This window comes from Polistes fuscatus, unplaced genomic scaffold (assembly GCF_010416935.1).
Source record: "Polistes fuscatus isolate 324 unplaced genomic scaffold, CU_Pfus_HIC Scaffold9, whole genome shotgun sequence".
NCBI lineage: Eukaryota > Metazoa > Arthropoda > Insecta > Hymenoptera > Vespidae > Polistes > Polistes fuscatus.
In genome coordinates this window covers 1,659,659-1,682,989 of record NW_025113173.1, presented here as the reverse complement: position 1 = coordinate 1,682,989, position 23,331 = coordinate 1,659,659, and the positions used below count along the sequence as shown (strand labels likewise).

Genomic DNA, 23,331 nt, shown 5'->3' with positions numbered 1-23,331 from the left:
TTTCATTTTAATAAAACATCATAATAACAAAAATGAATAGAACAATATTTCCTTTTTTACTATTGGTTCTTCGAATTAAGGCTTGAGAATCTAGTGACACTTCTATACATTATCACTAGGTTCATGCATTGTCATGATTATCATAATAGTGTTAATATCACGTGTGTTTTAGATTTTATTTGAATTTATATTATGAATTCAAAGTATATTTATATTATTTGTATGAATTTATAGAAAAATGAATGATATGAGGATACATAACGTAAGATTTTACGAATTAAAACCCAAATCTGCTACTTGCTTATATCATGAATCAGAAACTAAAAAATTAGCACTAGCCAGGTTAGTAACTTGTTAGGTTATTTAAATATTTTATACGAGTTTTAACAATAATTGTAATATATTATTCTTGTTGTTTATAGAAATAATAATTCAATAGAGCTATGGAATGTCGAGAATGCTCCATTTATCGAGTGTGTTATTCCTGGTGATGAAGATAATTCTATAGAAAGCATTCTTTTGCTCGGCTCAAGATTGTTTTCGACCGGTCTTCATGGTCTAGTTGTAGAATATAATTTAACAACATTACAAATCAAATATCAGGTATCGGTTACTGGTGGAGCAGCATGGTGCATGGATATTAATCAACAAAAAACACTTATTGCTATTGGTACGGAAGATGGGTACATTAATACTTTTCGCATCGCTGAAGATACATTAATTTATGAACGGATATTTGACAAACAGAATGGAAGAATTCTGTGTATTAAATGGGATAATACAGGAGAAATGATATTCACTGGATCAACGGATACGGTGAGAGTTTGGAGTACCGTTTCAGGACATGCAATTCATAAAATGACTACGTCTAGAAAAGAAATAAGAAAAGATACCATTGTATGGTGTCTTGCAGTAACAGATGATAATTTAATTATTTCTGGCGACTCTCGTGGATTTTTATCCTTTTGGGATCCTTATATGGGTACTTTAATCGAGTCTCATGAAAGTCATACTGCAGATATATTGGCAGTCACATTATCTCGAGAAAAGAATGTTGTATATTGCGCAGGAGTTGATCCAGTTGTAAGAAGTTTTTGTAAAGTTACTCTGAAGTCCAGCGGAAAGTCACATTGGGTTAAAGGAATAGAAAGAAGATTACATTCCCACGATGTTAGAGCTTTAGTAGATGCTGATGGTAAATTATATTCTGCCGGAGTCGATGGATATTTATCTCAATCGAGTTATCCTCCGAAGGTACTTGTCAAGTATCCACCCTTACTTCAGCCACCTTCCGTTGTTTTATGTAAAAAGTCCAAATGTGTATTGTTGTGTTATTCGAATTATCTTGAATTATGGAGATTAGGATCTTCTGTTCAAACTGCTTCAGAAACTGTAAAAGTTGGCATGTTACATCAATTAGACAATGAACCGATAAAATTATTAGAACTTAGAACTAAAGGAGATGAAAGTATTTTATCCTATGCTATTAGTAAGGATTCAAAAACTATAGTGTATTCAACGAATACTCATGTCAGAGTATTCAATTTTGACGTAGTGCAGGGAGATGCTATATTATCACGGAACGATACAGATATAACTGTAAAAAGAATACAAAAAATGTTGTTCAGTCCAAATGGTCATCTATTAGCAACAATTAACAATGATGGAGATAAAAACATAGTAACGTTATATAAATTAAGTAAAAAAAGTTTGAGACATATTGGATCATTCCATACAATGAATGAGTCTATTGTAAATGTTAATTTAGTATGTTTTTCACCGGATAATAAATATTTAATATGTTCTGACCGTCAAGGTAGTATTGCAGTGTATGTAGTCAATGGAGATCTTACGCAAGAATCTCTTCAATCATGGCGACTGCCTAGTTATAGTTGTCCACCAACAGCAATGGCTGTACATAAAGACACTTTAAATCTCGTCATTGTATACTCCGATCATAAGGTAAGAAAAATAAAATTGTAGCTAAAAAACATATCATAATAATAACAGTATTATCGTTATATTTCAATTTTAAGCTTAAAAGCTTATATTATATATAAATTTAACTTTAATATAACATACCTAATCTCATATCAAACATTATACTTTTAGATCGTTGAATATAATTTAATTAAAAAACAGTACACTCAATTTTCAAATAATTTACAAAGTCGTATTCCGAAACAATGGTTGGCACGTCCGTTTCCGATAATAAACATTTGTTTTGATCCATACAATGAGAATATTATAATCATGCACGATGATTCTAACGTATATATAATAAATAAAGAAAACGAATCGCTGGAAAAAGAAGCGAAAATTTCAAGGTGTGAAAATGACGATACTACGGAAGATAGCAGCTCTGCATTGAGTTCACAATCGCAACATGCTTTCAAAGTTGCTAAAAAGTATAAGGTAATATTTAATTTTAATTTTCATTAATTGTTTTTATCGTTATTGTCTTACAAGTAATTATGTGTGTATTTTTTACAGCACCTTGTCTATTTAAACTGGTTGAACGATCAAGAAATGGTCGCGGTTGAAGTGAATCCAATGGCATTGCTTGAAAAATTGCCACCCCCGTTAAAACAAAAGTGGTTCGGCATATAATAAAAAAGGGATCCATGGAAACCTTCGGTATAGTAAAATTAAAAACATTATTTTTTATAAGATTTTTCATCAATTCAAAATGCATTTGCACATATGCAACAGCTTAATAATCGTATCTGTGTTTCAAATTCTATCTCATTATTAACACTTACCGTTACATCTTCATCTTATTATTAATTGAAACAAGAATTGAATATTCGTTGCAGTAATTACTATGACAGTTGATCAGTTGATTGAGTAAAAGAATAAAAAAAAGGAATTATTTTTTAAAATTTATTTTATAATATAAATAATTGTAAAAAAAATCGTTTAACTTATACCATTGTCGTAATTATTAGCACGTGTATACACACACATATATATATATATATATATATATATATACGTAAATACATTCAACCAAGACAAATGAATTTTTGTTGCGTTAGATAATTTTCTATTTCCGTGTAAGAACGAATGGTCCATTTTGGTGAAATATACATAGGACCGATGAATTCTAGATTGTATTCCATGCGAGAAGATCTCCAGCCGACCATTGCGGACGCAGTTCTGGGAACGGCTGGTGAAGGTTTCAAGGGAATTGGTGAACATTTAGTCGGGTCTTCCGGCGGTTTTCGCTTGAAAGTATCCGCCGGAAGTGCCGCTTTTCTGCATTCTTCGGCCAGCACCTGCGGTCAGTGGCATTGGAACTCGTTGAAATTCGTGACCGGTCGGCCGCACGATTATACGCAGGAGTATTTTTATGGTACCTTTTGAAAATATTCACTGGACAAACATTCGTATCTTGCCAACCATTTCCGTTCTGTCTCTCGTTCGGCTTTTATCACCTCTTTACTAAAATTTACAAAAATATTAAGGGATTTTCTGTTTTAAAAAAAAGACATTTAACTCTTCAACGTATACCTAATTTTGTCAGAAGTCACTGGATCTTTCATACTATAATAACGTTTCACGTGAAACGTTCTATCAATTTTCTTACTTTCCTTGTAGTCTTGATTTTTTTCCGCCATTTTTTGATTTTTTTTACTACGGTACGTTTAATCAATTAATTGCACTAATCAATAAATTTTAACTTTTCTTTTTATAAATGGTTTAAAATATAGCGATCTTCCCTTATCTCGGGGATGTTGAATTCAGTGAGAGAAACCGTTTAACTTTATCACGTTCTTTCAATTTTCACAAAACCCTAAGAAATATTTTAATTAAAAAAAAAGAAGAATTTTAAATATTTCACAAATTCACTTATAAACCTGACGTGTTTTAGCACATTTTAAAAGGCAGATACGTATATTCTACGCACGAAACTACATTAATAATTGATATACAACACGTATTCTGCAAAATGGTTGTTAACTAGTTATTATTACAGGTATTATACGCGACTCTCGTTTATCACCAACGAACAAATATCCTATCTACCTTGTTTGTTCGATATAGCTGTTAACCTGCGGCGTTGCTATCATAGACTCTCTTTGTCGCGAAATTTAAATTCTATTCTTGATATTAATTTTATCGAAAAAAAAAAGAAAAAAAAAAGAAAAAGAACAACTAAAAAATTTCAATATATTTTTCTTCAACGAAGAAAGACATATTGAGAAATATGAAGACATCAATTGCTAACATTTAACATCGACCAATAGAGAGGCGCTAAATATAGATAAATCAAGGCATGTTCCTTAAGAAAAGCCGAAGCCGAAGCCGAAGGCTAAGGGATACCACCGTGGACTCGTAAATCGAGAAAGCGTTTAATCTTCGCCGCGGTTGTAACCCGTTGATAGCAGCGAGGCGAGCGAGGGCGTAGACTTGGCTTAAGCCTCTAGGAAATAATCAAAGCGGCGATATAAGCACCGACTAAGCTGGCTACGTGTTCTATGTGTTGGAAGTTACGAGTTACCTCTGTGTTATATCGGTGCGACTTCGAGGTGTAACACACGAAGGAAGCTCGAGGAAGGTCGCAAAAGAGGTGAAGGAGGAGGAGGAGGAGGAGGAGGAGGAGACGTCGATAGGGTACTCTTTCTCTTTCCCTTTCTCCCCTCTCTCTTCCTCTTTCTCACGAGCGAACATAAATGGTAAGAGGAAGAGGAGGAGGAGGAGGAAGAAGAGGAGGAGTGGATCTGCAGAGTGCAATGCGCCGAGATTACGACTAATCTGCGCCCGAGACCGCTCGGAAGCGTAGTTTCTGTAAGTTACATTGCTTAAAGCGTCAGCTCGTTGAACCCCTCGAACTTCGACGACGGCTACAACCTCCAAGCTTCCTCCTTTAACTCTCTCCTCTTCCTAGTAAGTATACCTTTCTCGGTCTCTCGTTCTTCTCGCTCTCTCATTCCCTTCTCCGTTCGACTTTATGGTCGCCGTGGCATTAGCGAGGACCGATTCCTCTGGGAAAATTGCGTTCTCGAAACTCGCCAAGTTCGACGTCGTACGCACCTGACTCGTGTTCTTCCTTCCTTCCTATCTTCCTACCTTCCTACCTTAATTCTTGCCTCTCTCCCGAGTCCTGCCCAGAGAGAAGAAACTTTGCGTTCTCTCCTTCTCTTATACTCCGAGTACTCGGAGAGATGGACAAGAGAGTTTCTTTGAAGGTCGAGTCTAAGGCGATTTTCTCGGTTTAATCTCGTAACGATACCGTCTGAGAAAGTGCGTGCTCTTTTCGTGGTTCCCCCAAGAGTTAGAAGTTACGATCCCGTTAACAAACACCACCCTAAAGTTAACATTTTAGCCCGGGAATTCAATTATTCTCTAAGAGCGATCAAATCGAATCGAGTTTTAATTAAATTTCAAGACATTACAATTAAAGATACTTTCATTTACAGAAATAGAAAGAGAGTATCGCGTTAAATTATTTATTTAATAGGATATCAAACTAGGATCCAAACTGACCCCACGATCGCGGTAGTGGTTGAACAGCTTTGGTAGAACGGTAACAACTAACAATGAGTTGTTAGCTGTACAACTGTATCTCTTGGGGTGAGTTTAACACAGAATGACTAGCTGGATAGGAGAGGGAGAGAGAGAGGGAGAGAGAGTGCAGCGAGAGAGATGGGCCAAGAAGATGGAGGAGAAGAGAAGGAATAGTGGAAGTTGGTAGGTTAGAGCGAACGTAGAAAGACACGGTGGGGTTTGCTGTAAATTACAAGCAGCAGTGCGCCAAGCCGCCTACGGTCTCTCTCTCTCTCTCTCTCTTCTCTGGTGTGGCGCAGGGGTGTCTAGACGTATAGATAATGCCGAGTTTGTGCGGGGCAGCGCAAGCTAGACGGTCCCTGGTTCATCCAGCCAGCCGAGCCAGCCAGCCAGCCAGCCAGCCAACCGGGCTAGGCTAGACACATCGACCATGCTCCGTTCTCTCTCTCTCTCTCTCACATACACGCATTCTAGCTCTATCTTTCCTCCCCCTCCCCTTCCTCCTTCTCCTTTCGTTCCATCTCTTTTCCCTCTACGAGAGAGCTTGTCGTATTCGCGCATCCGCGAATATATGCCCAACCGGATTTCCCATCGTCCTCGTTGCACCAGCACTACTAGCAACAACAGCAGCAGCAGCAGCAGTAGCAGCAGCAGCAGCAGTAGCAGCAGTAGTAGCACGAACCAAGTTCCTCTGGCATTCGGCACAGACAGGAGATGCAAATCCTCCAATAGCATCGCCCGAGAGATCCGAGATCCCATTGGCAGCGATCGTGACGTGGATGATTCACGAGCCTTTCATCTCCCTTTCTCTTACTTACTTCATTTACTTCCTTACTTCATTCTTTCTCCATTTCTTCTTCTTCTTCTTCTTCTTCATCTTCATTTTCATCTTTTTCTTCTTTTTTTTTCTCTTCAGGTAATTCGCCGAACAATTTTGTTCTCTGCATAACTTCTCTTCGAATTATTCTGTAATACATCTTTCGAGATTCTAAAGAAAAAAAAGAAGAGAAAGAAGAAAAAACATAGTGAAATTATTTATCATTGAAAGAGAAAAAAAGAAAGAAGGTAAACGATTCATTGATATCTATTCACTGATCAAAATCCATGTGAATATAGTACCTACCTGTATATATGTGTATGTATATATGTGTGTGTATATGTATATATAATCGGTTTGAGGATTTTTACGAGTCTCGAGTTTCCAGTCAGAGTGGAAAAGATGGGAAGGGTGAGAGGGGGTGGACTGTTTATCGGAGCAAGCTATTATGAAGGATTAAGGGTATCGTGCACTCCACCAAACCCTCTCAACCTTGTCGGCTCTAGTCGCCACCGTTCCTCTCACTCTTTCCCTCTCTATTCCTTTCTATTTCTATCTCCATTCCGCTCGAAGCACCCAAACCTCGTCGCTACCCTTTCGTTTGGTCCTCCACCACCACCACCACCACCACCATCACACATTCCCTTTGCCCTTCTCCGCTTCCTCTATCCCACTATATCCCTTGCCCCCTTTCCCCCTCTCCCCGTCCCCATTCCCCTTCCCCCCAACCTCTTCTCTCTAACCACCGTAGTGTTTTAATCGGCAGACTGCAATGCATAAATCCCCGTTAAATAATACGGCAGTTAACAGTGCCATTAAGCCGTTCGAGATACCGCAAAACCGGTAGGGCGCCGGTATGCGCGAAGTCTGTATTTATCGGCGGCCGGCGCGACGGTGCTAGGAAATATTGTTCGCCGTTCGTTTTCCACGTTCGTTTTCTATAGTACTCGATTCGTTCTCAGCGATTGGGTTTAAAGAGAGAACGCAAAAATTCTATCTCACCTGTATATGTATATGGGGGGATGGAGGAGGGGGAAAGTGGTGGTAGTGATGGTATTTGTCTATAGGAGAGAATAGTCTAGCCTTAGTCTAGTATATTTTACACTTTTTCCATCGTATTTTTATTTCCTTTAAGTCCTAGGTAGAAACCAGCTTCGATATATTCTATGTATATGTATTCTCTTTGTGTGTATGTGCGTGTGTGTGTGTGTGCTGTAAGAAAACGTAGCGACGTACGCTTCTAGACATTCTCTCCCTTCTACTTTTCTTTTTCTTTTTCTTTTTCTATTCCTTTTTCTTTTTCTTTTTCTTTTTCTTTTTCTTCAACGAAGAAAGTCACCGGATTTAAGCACCTCTTTTACAACTCCGCAAGCTCGCTTTATATGTTTCAAAGCGGAAAGGGGGAAAGTATGTGTAATGAGCGCGAGGATTCCTTTGATACGCGTAACCAGGGCTTTGGAATATTTCAGAGAAATCTCTTAAGGCTTCAGACGGGATACAAATAAGAGGACTCGAAGGAGAAGGAGAGAGAGAGGCAGAGAGAGAGAGAGAGAGAGAGAGGGAAAATATATTTCCAGTTTTCGAGTTTGCTGAGAAAAAAGAAACAAAGAAATTAATTGGAAATTTGGTGGTAAAGATTAAAGAAAATCATCATCCGATATTTTATTAATCAACGTTTTTTAATTGAACCTTTTGTTAATTCTACCAATTTTTCGATATGTTCAAAATACAATTACGCTCGTACGTACGTATAAGAGAGAGAAAGAGAGAATCTAAACGTTAAGTTCGATCTATGCGCGTTAATGGAAGTATCCAATCATTGTCCGAAATGCATTGAGGGTGCATACAAATGGAAAGCCACGCAGAAAATACATTTTTTCCCTGAGGCAACCTTTTAATACTATATTCGATTCAGAGTTTACATTTTTAACGTATTTTAATCTATATTTTCCATTAGAAAAATCTCTCTCTCTCTCTCTCTCTTCCTGTTTTCTTTTATTTTTTTCATTCACTTTCGATTAGATACAAAATCAGCACCAGTCAATGTTTTCTTAAGATTCCTTGATGAACACCTTGATGAAACACCTTCCAGATGACGTTAGGTACACTTACTAATTGTTACGGTGACATTCGACTTATTAAGAATTACTTAATTAAGCAAATTACTAATGAATTAACTTACAATATACATTGATTTAATCGTCAATGATCGTATTAAACTTATCTCAGAGTTTCACGATTTTGAGACAAAAATACTTTGTAGTTGTAATCCGGAGGTCGTATCGACTACAGGGAGCCAACGATCCACTTGATTAGTGCAAGGCTAATGTTAGTGTGCCTGTCGGCTCTTAAATCCCTCTAATTAACTCATCCGCCTATTACGATACACTCCTAACGACTGGTCTGTCTGGCAGTCTATCTTCATTCTACCTAGTGAACAAAAAATAATGTTAGTGTGCCTGTCGGCTCTTAAATCCCTCTAATTAACTCATCCGCCTATTACGATACACTCCTCGACTGGGCTGTCTATTGCCCACGCGTTGCCCCACGACTTCATTCCTTGGCATTCTATCTTCATTCTACCTAGTGAACAAAAAAATTGCCGAGTAAAATCGCAACCATAAATTATCGTATACAAAAAGGAGAGACATTCCCCTCTTCCCCCTCCCTCCTCCTCCCTTTCCCATTTTTTTGAACATCTGTTATCGTGACAATGGACGAAACGTCTCACTTATTTTGCCTTTAAAACCGAAACGGATATGGATCGTTGACTTTGTTTCAAGCTATTAGTATGTTTATAAAAATGTTAAACGGGTTACGTCCTGTTCTTATCAATTCCCGAGACATCTAAATTTTGTATTCGACCGTAGGGTTTACGTTATCGTCGTATAATAAAACGTTCGAGGTTTAAATTATAATATTATAACATATACTCGATTATAATCGTTAACGCAATTTTTGTATAAAAAGAAAAAACGTAGTCCGCGATTTGAATAAACTATAAGACGTTTTTATTAAGACATTTAGATGTTAACGCATTTGATTAGTCAATTTGTATTCAGGTATTCAACATTTCCCTTACCTTACGTTCAAATACTTTGACTTCTTTTAACGAGAGAAAAGCCGAGTAAGTAGACGCAGCGGTATACCCCTTAACATTGCGAGTACACTCATCTCAGGACCCAATCTCGATGAAGAAACTTTTTACGACGAGAGAAACCCGTAGAACGGCGGCGAGTGCTGTGTATCTCTCTCTCTCTTTCATTGCAAATTACATAGAAACGACAGCCCTCTATTTTGTCTTTTTTTTTTTTCTTCCATGGGACATTTTTCTCGTCGCGGGGTATCACCAAATGAATCACCATTTCCTTCGAAAGCTCCTACCGCTAGAATATACCGTAATCCATTATTCTCATTTAGAGATTCGTTTGGTGGAATGAGGAGAACGGGGGGGAGGGAAAAAAAAGTATAACAGATCAGTATATTTAATTCGTCTTCGACACATCGTTGATTTTCAACGATCAAGATCGATCCTCGTAAAAATACGAAATCACGTAGAAGACGTGTTGCGGAATTGGAAAGAAAAACGAAAGAGGAAAATTTGTCACAAAGAAGCTATCCCTCTCTCCCTCCCTTCTACCCTTCCTTCCTCCATCCATCCACCGTCACCGTTGCCGTCGTCGTTGTGTCTTTTATTTACCAAGCTCGCGAAGGAAGGAAAAGCCTAGACTTTACACTACTAGAGTGTATACTCTCTCTCTCTCTCTCTATCTCTTTCTGCAAAGCTTTGTGGTACACACGACGAAACACACGAGCAAACACACTTACACGAGCAAAGTGTTAGTATAAAACACGTGCTCTCGAGGTTGCGACAAAACCTCATGGCACGCATGCATGCACGCACGCACGCACGTTGCCACGTATCGGGTCTGAATATATGGAGTATAGGAGTAAATATGTGTGCGGGATGCATGTTCCGATATATATATGTGTAAGAGAGAGAGAGAGATAGACAAAGGGGTGGAGGAGAGGAGAGGAGAGGAGAGAAGAGCCATGCAGACGGGTCGAGCCGATGGTAGCGAAGCAAACACGGCATCCAGGTCAGACCGTCTGCTAGCTGGCTGTGTCATCGACTGCTACGAAACAGCACCTTCCTCGGGTACACATATCGACGTCTCGGTGTTTTGTCAACACCGGCTGCTTCTACTACCTTGTTGGATATGTCGTCTCGTCAACAACGTTTTTCCTTACGCTTTACTTCAACTCCAACCAACCGTTTTGCATCTCCTTCCTCTTCATTTTCTTCATCTCTTTTCTTCTCTCTTGTCTTCTTTCACCTCATCCGAAGATGGTATAAAAAGTCTACACGTTGTTCGCACCTTGTTCAGATATCTACGTTTATGCCAACGTGAGAAATATTATGGAATAATAATAATAATAATAATAATAATAATAATGATGATTTGTCGAGTGTTTTATGCAAACGTGATTCACATCCACGTACAGATTTAATATCGTATCCGAGATCAATTTTTTTGTCTATTTCATTTAACGATTTTTGGTTTTTCTTTTTTTTCATCCAATCGACTGACACTTACTTTTGATTTTTTACACCGTGCGTGTATATACTTTTTTTTTTTCCAGAGATTACTCTCTTCGTTGGTAATTGTTAGACACTGTGTAAGACACTTAACATTTTTACGAGATAAGTTTTTTTTTTACCACCCGGACGGATTTTAACGAGAATTTGTAAGGGGGAAAGAAGATGAATAACGGAATCGTAGAAGAAACGCGATAGAAACGTGGGTGTCTTGTCTCGTAAAACATAACGAAGTAAAAGAAAGAGACAGTTTTCCCTCGTTTATTCTTTCGTTCGTTCGTTCGTTCGTGCTACGATAAAAGCTTCTTGGTAGATAGGTAGGTGTAGGTACGTAATGTAAGAGTACGAACGAGATCGTAATTTGTAGCTTGTTCTGCTTTGCACATTCGCATATTTAAATTTTCCAATTTGACGTAGGGCCACGCGAAGCTCGTTCGTCGGTGTCATCGTCATCACCGTTTTATCCGTGTTGTTTATCTAACTAAGGGAAGAAAAAAAAGAAAGGAACTATAAAGAGTAAGTAAGGGTTTAGGTAAGAACGAGCTGGATTAAAAAAAAAAAGAAAAGAAAAATGAAAAATGTTGGAAATGACGGGAGAGAGAGAGAGAGAATCGTAGACGCAACTTGGGCGTGATTTCATTCTCGGAACGAGTCGAGCGCGATAAAAGGGTGGGGTTCGCGGGGGGAGGGTGTAGAAGAAAAAGGAGGAGGAGGAGGCAGGCAGGATAGTGGGTGGCGGTGGAAAAAAGTTTTCCACGGTGGTAACGCAATGAGAGAAACTGGTAGAATACGTGGGAGGAAAGATAAAAAAAGGGGGGCAGGGAGGGGAAGAGGAAAGAACGGATAACGCAAGCAGGCAGCAAGCAGCAAGCAAGCGAGCGAGCGAGCGAGCAAGCAGACGGGCGCGGTCATGGCGAACGGCATTTTAATAGGTTCCCGTGGTTTCGACGAAAAAGTTGGGGAAACAAAATAAAATCGGCGAAAGCTAGCTAGCATGGTGGTACCTCCTGGACTGACTTCGTTCCTACGTTCGTAGGAAGTTACGACGACGACGACGTTGGCCTTGCTAAATTCAGTTGGCTAACTCGGTTGGCTAACTCGGTTGGCCAAGCAAGCCAGTAGTCGTCGTCGTCGTCGTAGTCGTCGTACTCGTCCTCGTCGGGTCATGCATATTCACGCGTGCCATTCGTACGCACGGAATTAAACGTCCAGGGAATTAAAACGGTTTTTGGTTCGCGAGCGTGACATCCCTTGCTTGCAACCTCCTTTCCCTCTACGGCAACCCTCTCCCCTTCTGTTCCATGGCCGATTACGTTCGGGGACTTTACCAGGGATGGGAAACTTTTCTGCATTCCTAAAGAGGTCACAAAATCTCATGGATTTTGGCAGCAGTCGTATTCGTTTCTTTCTGATTTATCGTTGCTTTATCGTCGTTATTTATTTAAATGAATTTACGAGATCTGTCTAAGAAAAAAGTAAAGAATAGTTTCTTTTGATATAATCTCATTACCGATTAGAGATGACAAGCATTGTCTCGCGTTGTTCTATTTCTCTTTGTTCATCGATATTTAAATTGTTTAAAGGAATAATGAAAGAAAAAGAATAATAATAATAATAATAATATAATAATAAGAAGAGGAGACGTTAGAATAAAGGGCCGCGAAACCTCAAACCTCGAGGAATCTCCAACAGCGTGGTATAGCCCCGCGTCTGCTCCCTTCGGCACCGCATCCTCCCCCGCTAGTGGTGCAGGACCGTAACGACACCCCTTCCCTTCTCACCCCTCTCACCAAACCCAGCTACCGTTTTCATCTCTCCTTTCACCCTTCCTCTTCTCCTACTCTTCCTTTTCCTCCTCGTCTCGTCTCCAACTCCTCTTCCAGTCGGTCCCCCGTCCCTCTTCTTCGTCTCCAGCCCTACGAAGCCGCCAGCATTCGTCTATCCGCCCTTCTCTCTCTCTCTCTCTCTTTCTCTCTCTCTCCTTCTCTTCTTCTTCTTCTTCCCTCTCGCACACCCCCAATTGCGTCTCCTGAAACTCGTCGGCACTCCAGACGACGGCGGCTCCGGTAACGGAGACCCCTTGAAACGCCGAACGAGCGCGTTACGCCCGTTTTCTCCTAGACGATCGCATTAAACTATATATGTATATATATATATTCTTTGCCGGACGAGAGAGTTCGACCTTTCAATCCCTTTTTTCCTATCCACTTTTACCCACCTTCCGATTTTTATTCAGCAAAAAAAGAAAAAAAAAACCAATACACAAGAATACACACTTACTTTTGGATAAAAAGAACAAGTACCTAAATATAACTAATAAATATCAAATAGTGTCGTAGTGTATAGGGGTTGTTATTTAAAACGAGTGAATAACGGGCAGAGGGGAAGAGGGAGAGGGAAATAGGGGAAACATGACACGAAAGTTGATGCAGATGTAGTAGAGAATTGGATGGCAGGTCTTGCTTGGATTCTCGGAGTCGACGCAACCCTGACATTGAAACGTTGCGTCAAAGTTTTCCATGCACTTCCCTTCTACTATACTATACTATATTATACTATACTATACTATACTATACTATATATGGGGTCGTCGTCGTCGTCTGCGTTCGTCGTCGTCGTCGTCATCATCGTCGGACAGACAGCTGAACGATTAGACAAGAGGGTTGACGTCATGACTCTTTGCTCTCCCCCCCCTTACCCTTCTTCCCACCAATCGGTCGACGATGTTCAACCAACATCCCCTTTCCTACCCCCACTCACCCAGGTTCACTCTCAACGACAGTACGCGATACAATTCGCGGACCCCTTTTCGTTTTCGAGCGTACGAACGTAGTTGACGATGACACTTCAGAATGCAACTTTATTCTTCGTATCGAGAATCGAACGAACACAATGAACGAATTCCAAGTGTTAACGTTGTAACATTCCCCTTCCCCCACCTCCTCCCGCCACAACTGTACCGAACGTCGAAAATTTACAACGGAATTGTTGTTATGATTTTTTCTTTGTTTCGCAGAAATTTTTCCGAATACCTCAGTCCTCCGGTTAAAATGTTAAAAATCGTTAGAGAAGAAGAAAATAAAAAAAAACTAGAGTAACTAGATAGGGACTAGAAGGATAAAAGGTAAACCCGCGGCGTAAACTCTTTGGACGATCGCGTACCATACTCGGACTTCGATGGAAACAGTCCAAGTGGAACGTTTCCAATTCGTTCCTTTCTCCCCCGTTCCCCATTCCCCTGTCCCCCTGTCCCCTGACCCCCGTTCACACGGAAACAATACCCCCGTTTGCGGGAAAATATCGCATAAATTATTCTCTCCAGTCGCATAGTTTTCCGCTTGCCCGAATCGATCCCTGGATGTCTTCCTCCTACCTTTCTTTTCTTCACATTCCGAGAACTTGCTCGACCAAGAGATATTAATCTTCTAGATGCATCCTGGCTGCAGGATAAACCGTGCGTTAATCCTTTTTCCGCTAACGCCTACCAACACCACCACCACCACCAACACATCCTCGAGACGATGTTTTTTAATTCCTAATTTACAAGTATTACATTGAATAATTATTTTTCAAATTATTTCGATCGAAAAATCAATACAATGAACATGCACATGCATACGCGTGTATTACTTATTTAATTATTATATTTGAAAATTTTTATTTGATTTATTTCTTACTCCGCCCCTTTCGGGTTTGGAGGTGCTAATCATTTTTAAATATTAAGAAATAAATCAAAAATTTATCTTTAATAATAATAAGATTGAAACATATTATCAATCGAATAATAAAGTAACGTTCGATACGTTAATTTTATGTTTTTTTATTTGTTAGTGTTTATTTTACAAATAACGTGTGTTTAGATTTTATTTTTATTCGTAGTAGTAATCGATATGATCGAATATATACATACATAGATGTGTATATGAAAAGAATGAGAAAGAAAGGTAGGCGACGAGAGGAAGGTGAAAAAAACGAGAGAAACATCGGTTATGTTTATATCGTTCGACGAATTCGAGGAAATTCATCCTTCGTCAAGAATACATAGATAAACATATTCGAACGATCGATAGAAGTGAAAGAGAGGATAGAGGTGACCCATACGTACAAATCTTACTTTTATTTTAAACGTCGTACAGGTGAGACGTTACTTTACTCTCTCCTCGTATAATAATTTATTCCTGTGTAATTAAATAATATTTTAACGCATAATTTGATATCTAATTAAATCTCATTTGATTTAAAGGTATATTCAATCATTCTCGACGTCGTTGATGCATACTGCAATTAGTTAAGAAAATTTCTAACCATAATTACAGGATATTATATTTTTCTATGATTTTAGAAATTATTTTTTATTGTAGTCTCGTACTTTTTATGGTTTTAGAAATACGTTTACTATCATCCTATTGAAATCATATTAATCAATGATAGAATTTATATAATTACATACAAGATTTTTATCATAGTTTCGTTCTTTGTATGATTTCAGAAAAACGTTTGTCATCGTCCCATTGTTTTCATGGCTTTAGAAAGACATTCACTGTCATCTCATTGCAATCATACTAATCAATGGTAAAATATATATAACTACGTATATATGTAAGTACAAATATTGTTTTCTTTTTATAGATAATTTTCAAAAATTGATTTATTTCCAAATGGATCTCCGAACACAGCAAACTCCTAGCAGGGAGACCTGGGTCGGTATTGCATGCGATTTATCCAAATCTAATTTTAAATGATGTAACGCAAGCACTACCGAACACTCTATGGCTGTATTAAATTCAATCTAAATTTATTAACAAATGTTTCATTATTATTTACTTTCTTTTTTGGTCCTTCCGACGCATTAATTTTCTTTTAATGATCAAATGCACCAAGTTTCAAAATTGAATACACACATATCCTAACAAAGTACGCATAAAGAAAATAATTCACTAATATAATAATGCACTTTTATTCAATTAAAAAATTGACGAAATTTAACATAAACAAAGATTGTAACCTCCTCCATTCGTCATTTGAGTTGCCATATGAAACACCATAGCGGTTAAAAGTCACCTATAAAGTATCCTAAGTGATCAATTAAGTGAAACGAAAAGTAAGCAAAATTATTCGATTAATTATATGTTTATACTGATTATCAAACTATTCATTGTAAGAGAGAGAGAGAGAAAGAAAAAAAGAAAAAGAGAGAGAGAGAGAGAGGGAAAGTATTATTCAGTTGCATCTCGTAGACGAGGTGTTACGCCTTGAGACAAGGGGTCAGCAGCTCGCTCGCGTTATATTCCTCCCGGATCTCGGGAATGTTCACTTTCGTATGCGAAAAGGGGGAGGAACAATGGCGTAAGTGGCATGCACGACCGCACAAGCGGACAGACGGCCCTGCGGGAAATTGCATTGCACGCATCGGGCGAACACGAAACTGTACCCTCTCCTTCCCTCCATCCCTCCCTTTCACTGTCTCTCTCTCTCTCTCATTCTGTCTGTCTGTCTGTCTGTCTGACTTATAAGCGATCAAGCTAGCCCATCCGTCTGTCTCTCGCCCCTTTCGTCAGAACCCGGGTGTCCTTCCTGCCCACTTAGGATCGTCGAAGAGCCACCTGTCCCTGCGTATCCTATCCATCCGTCCATCCATCCGTCCATCCGTCCAACCATCCAACCAACCAACCAACCAACCATCCGTTCGTTCGTTCGTTCGTTCGTTCGTTCGTCAAGCAGCCGACGCTTTAACGCTTCCGGAGACTGAAGTGGCGTTCTCGCGATGCTTAGAATCGACGATCGTTGTTGACGCCATCGGCGGCAATTCGCTTGAATTTACCTAACGAGGAGTTTGAAACGGAACGCGATTAAGCATCCCGATCGATCAAATTCATACGCGTGATTTGGGAAACGGGGTGTAGTTCTCGTCTATGACAAAAATCAAATAAAGTTTAGGTATGTGTGTAATATTTCTGAATAAGGTATGGGACACGTTAGATATGTAGTATTTTCAATACGGGTTTTAACTGTTAGTCTTGAAAATGATTAAAAAGAGAAATGAAGGAAAGATAGTTTGTACTTTTATTCGCCGATCTTTCAGCTTCCGCGTAATCGGTGCCAAAGATGGTCTTACGTTAGGATCCGTAACCGATACCAGGTATCGAAGCAACTTTAACGAGAAAAAAGGCATGTCCTTTTGCGGTGGGTAAAGACGAGAAGAGAAAAAGGTCGCCGAGGGAAGAGGGAAAGAGAAGAGAGAGGGGGTAAGGGTGAGGGCGAGGGAAAGGGAGAACCACGTAAGGCGGTGGCAAAGTAGCGAAGGAGTCGGCAGGACTTATCTATAAGGAGGCAAAGAGAACGGCAGACGCCCGCTCGTCTAGACTCGACTCGACTCGACTCGACTCGACTCGACTCGACTCGAGTCGACTCAACTCTCTGCAGTCACTCGATAAAAAACAGTCCGTCGCTTTCCTGGCCGTCCGATCTCCCCATTGGCGTAAAGTATAGTGGCACCCTCTCAACCAAAACATCTTTCTTTACAATCTTTCCCATAGATCATTTCAAATGCCAAGAGAATTCGTTTCAAGGCAACCCCCATCTTTGTATTACTCTTTGTATTATACTTAACTTACTTACGTTTCTCTTTAAACGTATCTTCTTTTTTTTTTATATCAATCTTTTATGAATCAGGGATGCTCGAACAACAACGTGAAAGTTTTTTAATTTGTTAGTGATATTTATTAACTTTGCGATTTATATTTTGTTGTTGATTATACTTTTTGCGAATAATTGAATATGATATAAAGGAGGAGTAAAATATTGTAGGGGGATGGAATATTCAATGGATTTTGGTTAATCGTTTTGATCGGCAGATACGAGCTTGAAGTTTCTCACGGTCCGTTCGCGATCGGCGTCAAAGGAACGAGGAGACGGAAGGTGGTCGTCTCTATCGGTCGTTTTCTTGTTCGCATCGAGCACGTAATCGGTACACGTGCGCGTCTGGCTCGTCGTCGGCAGGTGCCAGCTGTGGTAGGGCTTGCTCGATGACCTTTTCGAAAACAGCCAGAGGGAGAGGGAGAAAGAGGGAGAGCAAGGAAGATATACATATATGGGGTATTCCACGTCAAATCCACCGCTTTTGACGATCCGATCCCTTTCGATTTGGATGAAATTTAAGGAATAAATTATCTAATAAGGGTCAATTTTTCAAATAAATATAATTAACAATTTATTTTGGGATTTTTTATTTTTGATCGTTTAAATAATTTACAAACGGTATATTGTTCTGAATTAGAATAATTCCTTACAAATTTGTTTTTAAAAATCGCTCAACTTTATTGTAGTTTTCAATTGGCGAAAACATCACCGTTACGGTAACGTATAGTATTTTTAAAATATTTTTTTCCAAAAAGAACATTTAAAAATACAAAATGTAAAACAAATAACGTCCCGATAAGTCAATTTTCGTCAAAGTTACGGTTAATCGAAAGAAAATAAAAGCCATTTTTTGGGGAAGGGGGGAAAATTCGTAACTTCCTTCGAGTTGGGTTAAAAAAAAATGTGAAAAAAATTCTCAGATAGGTTTTCAATGGGGGTATGGAAAATGATAAAAAAAGTTTGAGGCAAATCGCGAAAGGGGTCGATTTGACGTGGAATGCCCTACATATATATAGATTCTCTGTATGTTTCCCCCACCTTTGGACAAGAGGTTCACGCGCACGAGCCGGCAGCTGCAAGTAGAATCCCAAAGTTTCGTCGTTGGTGTCGACGCCAATGCAGAAATTACCCCCTGCGACCCCCTGGACCGTCTGAGCGGTGTCTAGCCAGCGCCCCCTACCTCGAACATCGTGGTAGGAGTCCCCGCCCTCTCTCGCTCCGGTCTGCATCCCTTCTCACCCCTCTGAGCCAAGCCTCGAACCACGTCGACCTTCCCCCTCCGCCTACACTCGACGGGGGTGCAGTCTAGCCAGTGACTATAGTCCTCCAGCCATGCCAACGTTATATCGTGCGTCAGACCGAAGACTACATGGCATCCTCCCTCGAACCTGGACTATATAGCGTTACAACGAAAGCCCGAAAATCCATCGACGACTACGTCATCATCGTCGTAGTCGTAGTCGTAGTCATAGTCGTAGTCGTAGTTATAGTCGTAGTCGTTCTCTTCTTCGTCAAGGAAGAAAAGCCACCAAGAAGATGAAAACTTTCTATACGATCTTCCTTGACTTTATCAAACGACGTCTGGAATACTATCGGGATATGCAAATTATTGAAGGATTTGTATGCCTCGCGAATGTTACACTTGCTCGACATTTTGTTCTTTTTCTTCCCTTCCCTTCCCTTTCCTTCGTCGATTGGATTTACTGGAAATACCAGTTTTTCTTCGTGTTTTTCGCATTGTCATTAGAATATGCATACCTCGGGTTAATATCATGCGACTGCTATCTGTTTTTCTTGTCTTTTTTGGTTTCCTTTTCTCTACTTTCTCGATCCTCCTCCTCCTCCTCTTCCTCCTCCTTCTCTTTCTACAATTCCTCGTAGCGTGATAGAAAGCGATTAGAGCGAGTTCTACTCATGGGAGAAAGGGAAGAAGTTTAGTCTCCATTTGATTGGGGTAGGTCCCAGACGTATAGTCGACACTATAATATGAATCCTTCCACAAAGAGTAGCAAGGTCAGTGACGAGGGACTTGACTGTCGTTAATTAACGTCTTGCCGTTAAATCATTCCGATGTATCTCAAGAGAGAAGATGGCCAACCGTGAACCGACGATTCTGTGCTTCTTCCAGTTCTGTGCTTCTTCTCTTAGTCGCCATCATCGTTAGTTAAATTGTATTAGGAAACTCGATATTTTATGAGGAACTTCTATTAACGCTTTTACAACCATTTTAGAGATAATTTAATAAACCATTGTATTTTCTTCCTCTCTTATTATTATTATTATTATTATTATTGTTATTATTGTATTTTTCATTTAAAAATAGGAAATTAAACAAATTTAAGACGAGAGCAGAAGGCTACGAGCCAACGGTACAATGTCAACAATAAATTTCTCAAGATGTCTTGGATACGTCAGCTTCGTGTTTTCCAGCGATTGAGCTATTTAGATATCGCTAAACTCCTCCTATCCTTCCCCTCCCCAACCCCCCTCCGTCCCCCCGACGTCGTTTCGAGAGTTGCCGCTTCCCGGTTCTTATCGTATCGACTTAAATCTTGACTTATCAAGGATTATTAGGAATATTTATCAGCCAATCGTTCCTCGATAAGATAAAAATGAGATTAACAATAACGCATCTTGTCTTCCACCTATCGCGTTTCCCCTTTTCTTTTTCTATTTTTTTATGTTATTTTCTTTTTCTTTTATATATAAATATATTTTTTCTTTTTCTCTAATATAAAATTTTTCAAGAGAAAATATTAGAACAGACGGATGAAATAATAATATCGTATCCAACGAGAGAGAAAGAGAAATAGAAAGAGAGAGAGAGAGAGAGAAATACGCCTGGCTATGACAATTATTCGCATTGAAATGGCGTACGGATATCTAGAATAATTACTATTCATTTTGCGTTGAAAAGGATCGAAAGTACAACGAACCGACGGGTGAAGTTAATGGAAAATCCCATGCGAAACGCTATGGCGAGCACGACGCGACGTTCCAGACGTTGTTGAGTTTCCAAATCCTCGTGACGTAGATATTGAATTTATTTAATAGTTATCCAATGATCTGTGGTAAAATAAAATAAAAAATAAAAAAATAAAAAAAGTAAAGAACAACAAACATCCGTAATTAATAAAAAAATTCTTATTTTATATCGTTGAACATTTGACGAATAAATGTAAATATCAAAATTTAGATAGATAGGTTGTAACGATGAAACGAAAAAAAATGAATGCGACAAATGAAAAGCATGAGCCACCCCAGGGGTGGTGGTAAAGGTTGTTCCGTTGAGGGTGGAAAGGAAACACAAGGGAGACTTACGTTCTCTCGGGAGACTTTGGAATCGAGCTCCACCCCTATTACGTGTACCGCGGGTAGTGCGAGGGCCAGGCCAGGCCAGGCCAGGCAGGGCCAGATGGTTGTCCTAGGTTAGTAATCGATAAAAACTTATTTTTCGCTTACGTAGGAGGATGCAACAGTGAACACGCGAAAAACGATACACAATGCTTTTTCCAACGCCTTTTTCCAACGCGTTTCTCCAACGATTTTTATTATTTCACTAAATTATTTTCTATAATATTAGATATTATCGAAATAAAATAAAATAATTGTATTGAATTAAATGAATCATCCTTCTCTGTTGTTTAATTTAATGCGAGATGTGTTAAATTTTGACGAATTTTCAATCGATGTAAATTTGTTCATCCATTTTACCCCTTAGCAAATGTCTCTCTCTCACCCTCGACCATTCTTCGTAGTAATACGCAAATTTTGTGACGTAATTCGTTCCGTACTCGTTCGTAATCTCGTGCACGCGTGCACGTGAAAACGTAAACTCGTTTCGCTTACGCACGCGTTTCTCTTCTCTTTCTCTTCCTTTCTCTTTTTCGTTTCGGTTTTCGGTGGTATGCGTAGCCGAACGAACGAAAACAACACGCCACTTTCCAAAAATAACGGCCGCGTGAGTCAACCGTGGAGTCTAAATAGGAGCTTCGCTGCATTTAGAGTTCCTATCTGAATTATATATATGGTGATACGCTATATACGCGCCAAATAATCCCGATAATACGCATTTTCTTCGAGTACGAGCAGAGAAATAAAAGCAACGAAATATGAAATATATAAAAAGAGAGAAAGAAAATGAGAGAGAAAGAATTGTGGCTATTACGAATCGTCGATATACGAGAAAAATATTATCGATCTTCGACGAAGTCATTTGATTTTCCTTTTTTTCCTTCTTTTTTTTTCCGTGTCAATCATTCGAAAGAACTAATAAAAAAGAAAAAAAAAACAAGGAGACGAGGAAAAAGAAAGAAAATGCTTATGACCTTGCGTGCACGTAGTATAATGCTCGAATCCCATTGTCACGACATTGCTTACGTTTATGAGAGACACCTAATATGCAAGAAACGCGTCGCGTCATGCCGCCATTTTTTTTTTTAAAGGTTACTTGCATCTTTTCATGAAAAAAACGTAATTTTCCTCATTAAGTTATCATTAAATGTTATATAAATGTTATTAAAATAATATAAGATATTTCTAGATGTTTTATATTTACAAAAGATACGTAATCAGAGGTGTCGCTGATTGTAGATTTCAGTTTTCCCATAGAAAATTTGTGATTAACATAAAAATGTGTTAGCCCACGCGTGCGTAGTATTTCATACCTAATTCGTTTGATAAGTACTGACCAACACGTGTCAAATTGTGCCACCGATAGATCAAAGAAACAGGAAGAGAGAGAGAGAGAGGAGACAAGAGTGGTGGTGAGGATGAGGGAGAGGGTGAAAAAGGAATGCAATTTGGAATAGCTTCCTTCCGTTACATAAGAATATAATATTAAAGGCATCTGTTTATATGTCCGTATGTATCTTTGAAAATAAACACGAAAAGATATTTTCTTAAATTCTTGGACGACTGCCAGCAACGAATATTATTGCTGAACAACTAACGAAAAAGAGATTCACGTTATAAAATATGAAAAGATTTCTCTATCAGTAAAGTAAGAAAGAGACAGAGATAAAACAAAAATATACATATATGCATACGTAGGTATACACGTGTATATATATTAGATAGCAAAATAAGAGAGAAAGGAAAGCATGCGAATGAAAAAGAAGAGTTGTAGGAAGGAATAGTAAAGAGAGACAGAGATAGAACTGGATAGATAGGTAGATAGATAGAAAGAGAGAGAGAGAGAGAGAGTTATACCTGTCCCTGAGGAAAACTCAATTCGCGGCCACTTTGACGCATTCTCCATTTGGATGGATACGCACTATTACAAGTATACAAGGTATATTCCTCTGCATCCTCCCTCCCTCCCTCTCTCTCTCTCTTTCTCTTTCTCGTCTTTGTCTCTCCTTCCTTCCCAGACACATTCTCTCTTTCTCTCTCTCTCTCTTCGTCTCTCCGACACTCTGCGAAGTACACGAGCAAGCAAGCAAGCAAGCAACCAACCAACCATCCAACCAACCAACCAACCAACCAACCAACCAACCAACACGAACGAACGAACACACACATAGAAAGTCTGGCGCACACAGACAGACGGATATCGCGACGGTGGTGGCGGCAGCAGACACGTGCGCGTGGGACCGGCAACAATTCCTGACCAAAAAGCCGAAGTCACCCTCGCTGGCCCCCTCGTCCTCCTCCTCCTTTTCCACCACGTCCTCCACCACCTCCTCCTCCTTCTCCTCCTCCTCTTTCCCCGGCACGCAGGAGTGTCTGGCTCCGACGACCGTCATCAGCGTGGCATCGACGG

At 39.4% G+C, this 23,331-nt stretch overlaps 2 protein-coding genes across 3 annotated transcripts; one reads left to right on the top strand and one right to left on the bottom strand.

Moving 5' to 3' along the window:
- Positions 1-121: 121 nt before the first annotated feature.
- On the top strand, positions 122-16,962 carry LOC122525397 (U3 small nucleolar RNA-associated protein 4 homolog). 2 transcript variants are annotated; one of them, XR_006305781.1, is made up of 6 exons: positions 122-342; positions 423-1,962; positions 2,113-2,415; positions 2,494-2,637; positions 3,111-3,355; positions 15,418-16,962. XR_006305781.1 is itself a non-coding variant. In XM_043648169.1 (5 exons), exons 1-4 carry the CDS (start codon positions 239-241, stop codon positions 2,608-2,610), a joined length of 2,064 nt encoding a protein of 687 aa, XP_043504104.1. In that variant the 5' UTR covers positions 122-238; the 3' UTR covers positions 2,611-2,637; positions 3,111-3,756. The 2 variants fall into 2 exon arrangements, 1 of the variants encoding a protein (XP_043504104.1); XM_043648169.1 differs by lacking the exon at positions 15,418-16,962 and having other exon boundaries at positions 3,111-3,756.
- On the bottom strand, positions 3,006-3,620 carry LOC122525725 (uncharacterized protein C20orf85 homolog). The gene is made up of 3 exons (XM_043648652.1): positions 3,514-3,620; positions 3,360-3,444; positions 3,006-3,278 (listed from the first exon to the last, which is right to left on the bottom strand). The coding sequence occupies exons 1-3, from the start codon at positions 3,618-3,620 to the stop codon at positions 3,006-3,008; spliced, it is 465 nt and encodes a 154-aa protein (XP_043504587.1).
- Positions 16,963-23,331: the final 6,369 nt, after the last annotated feature.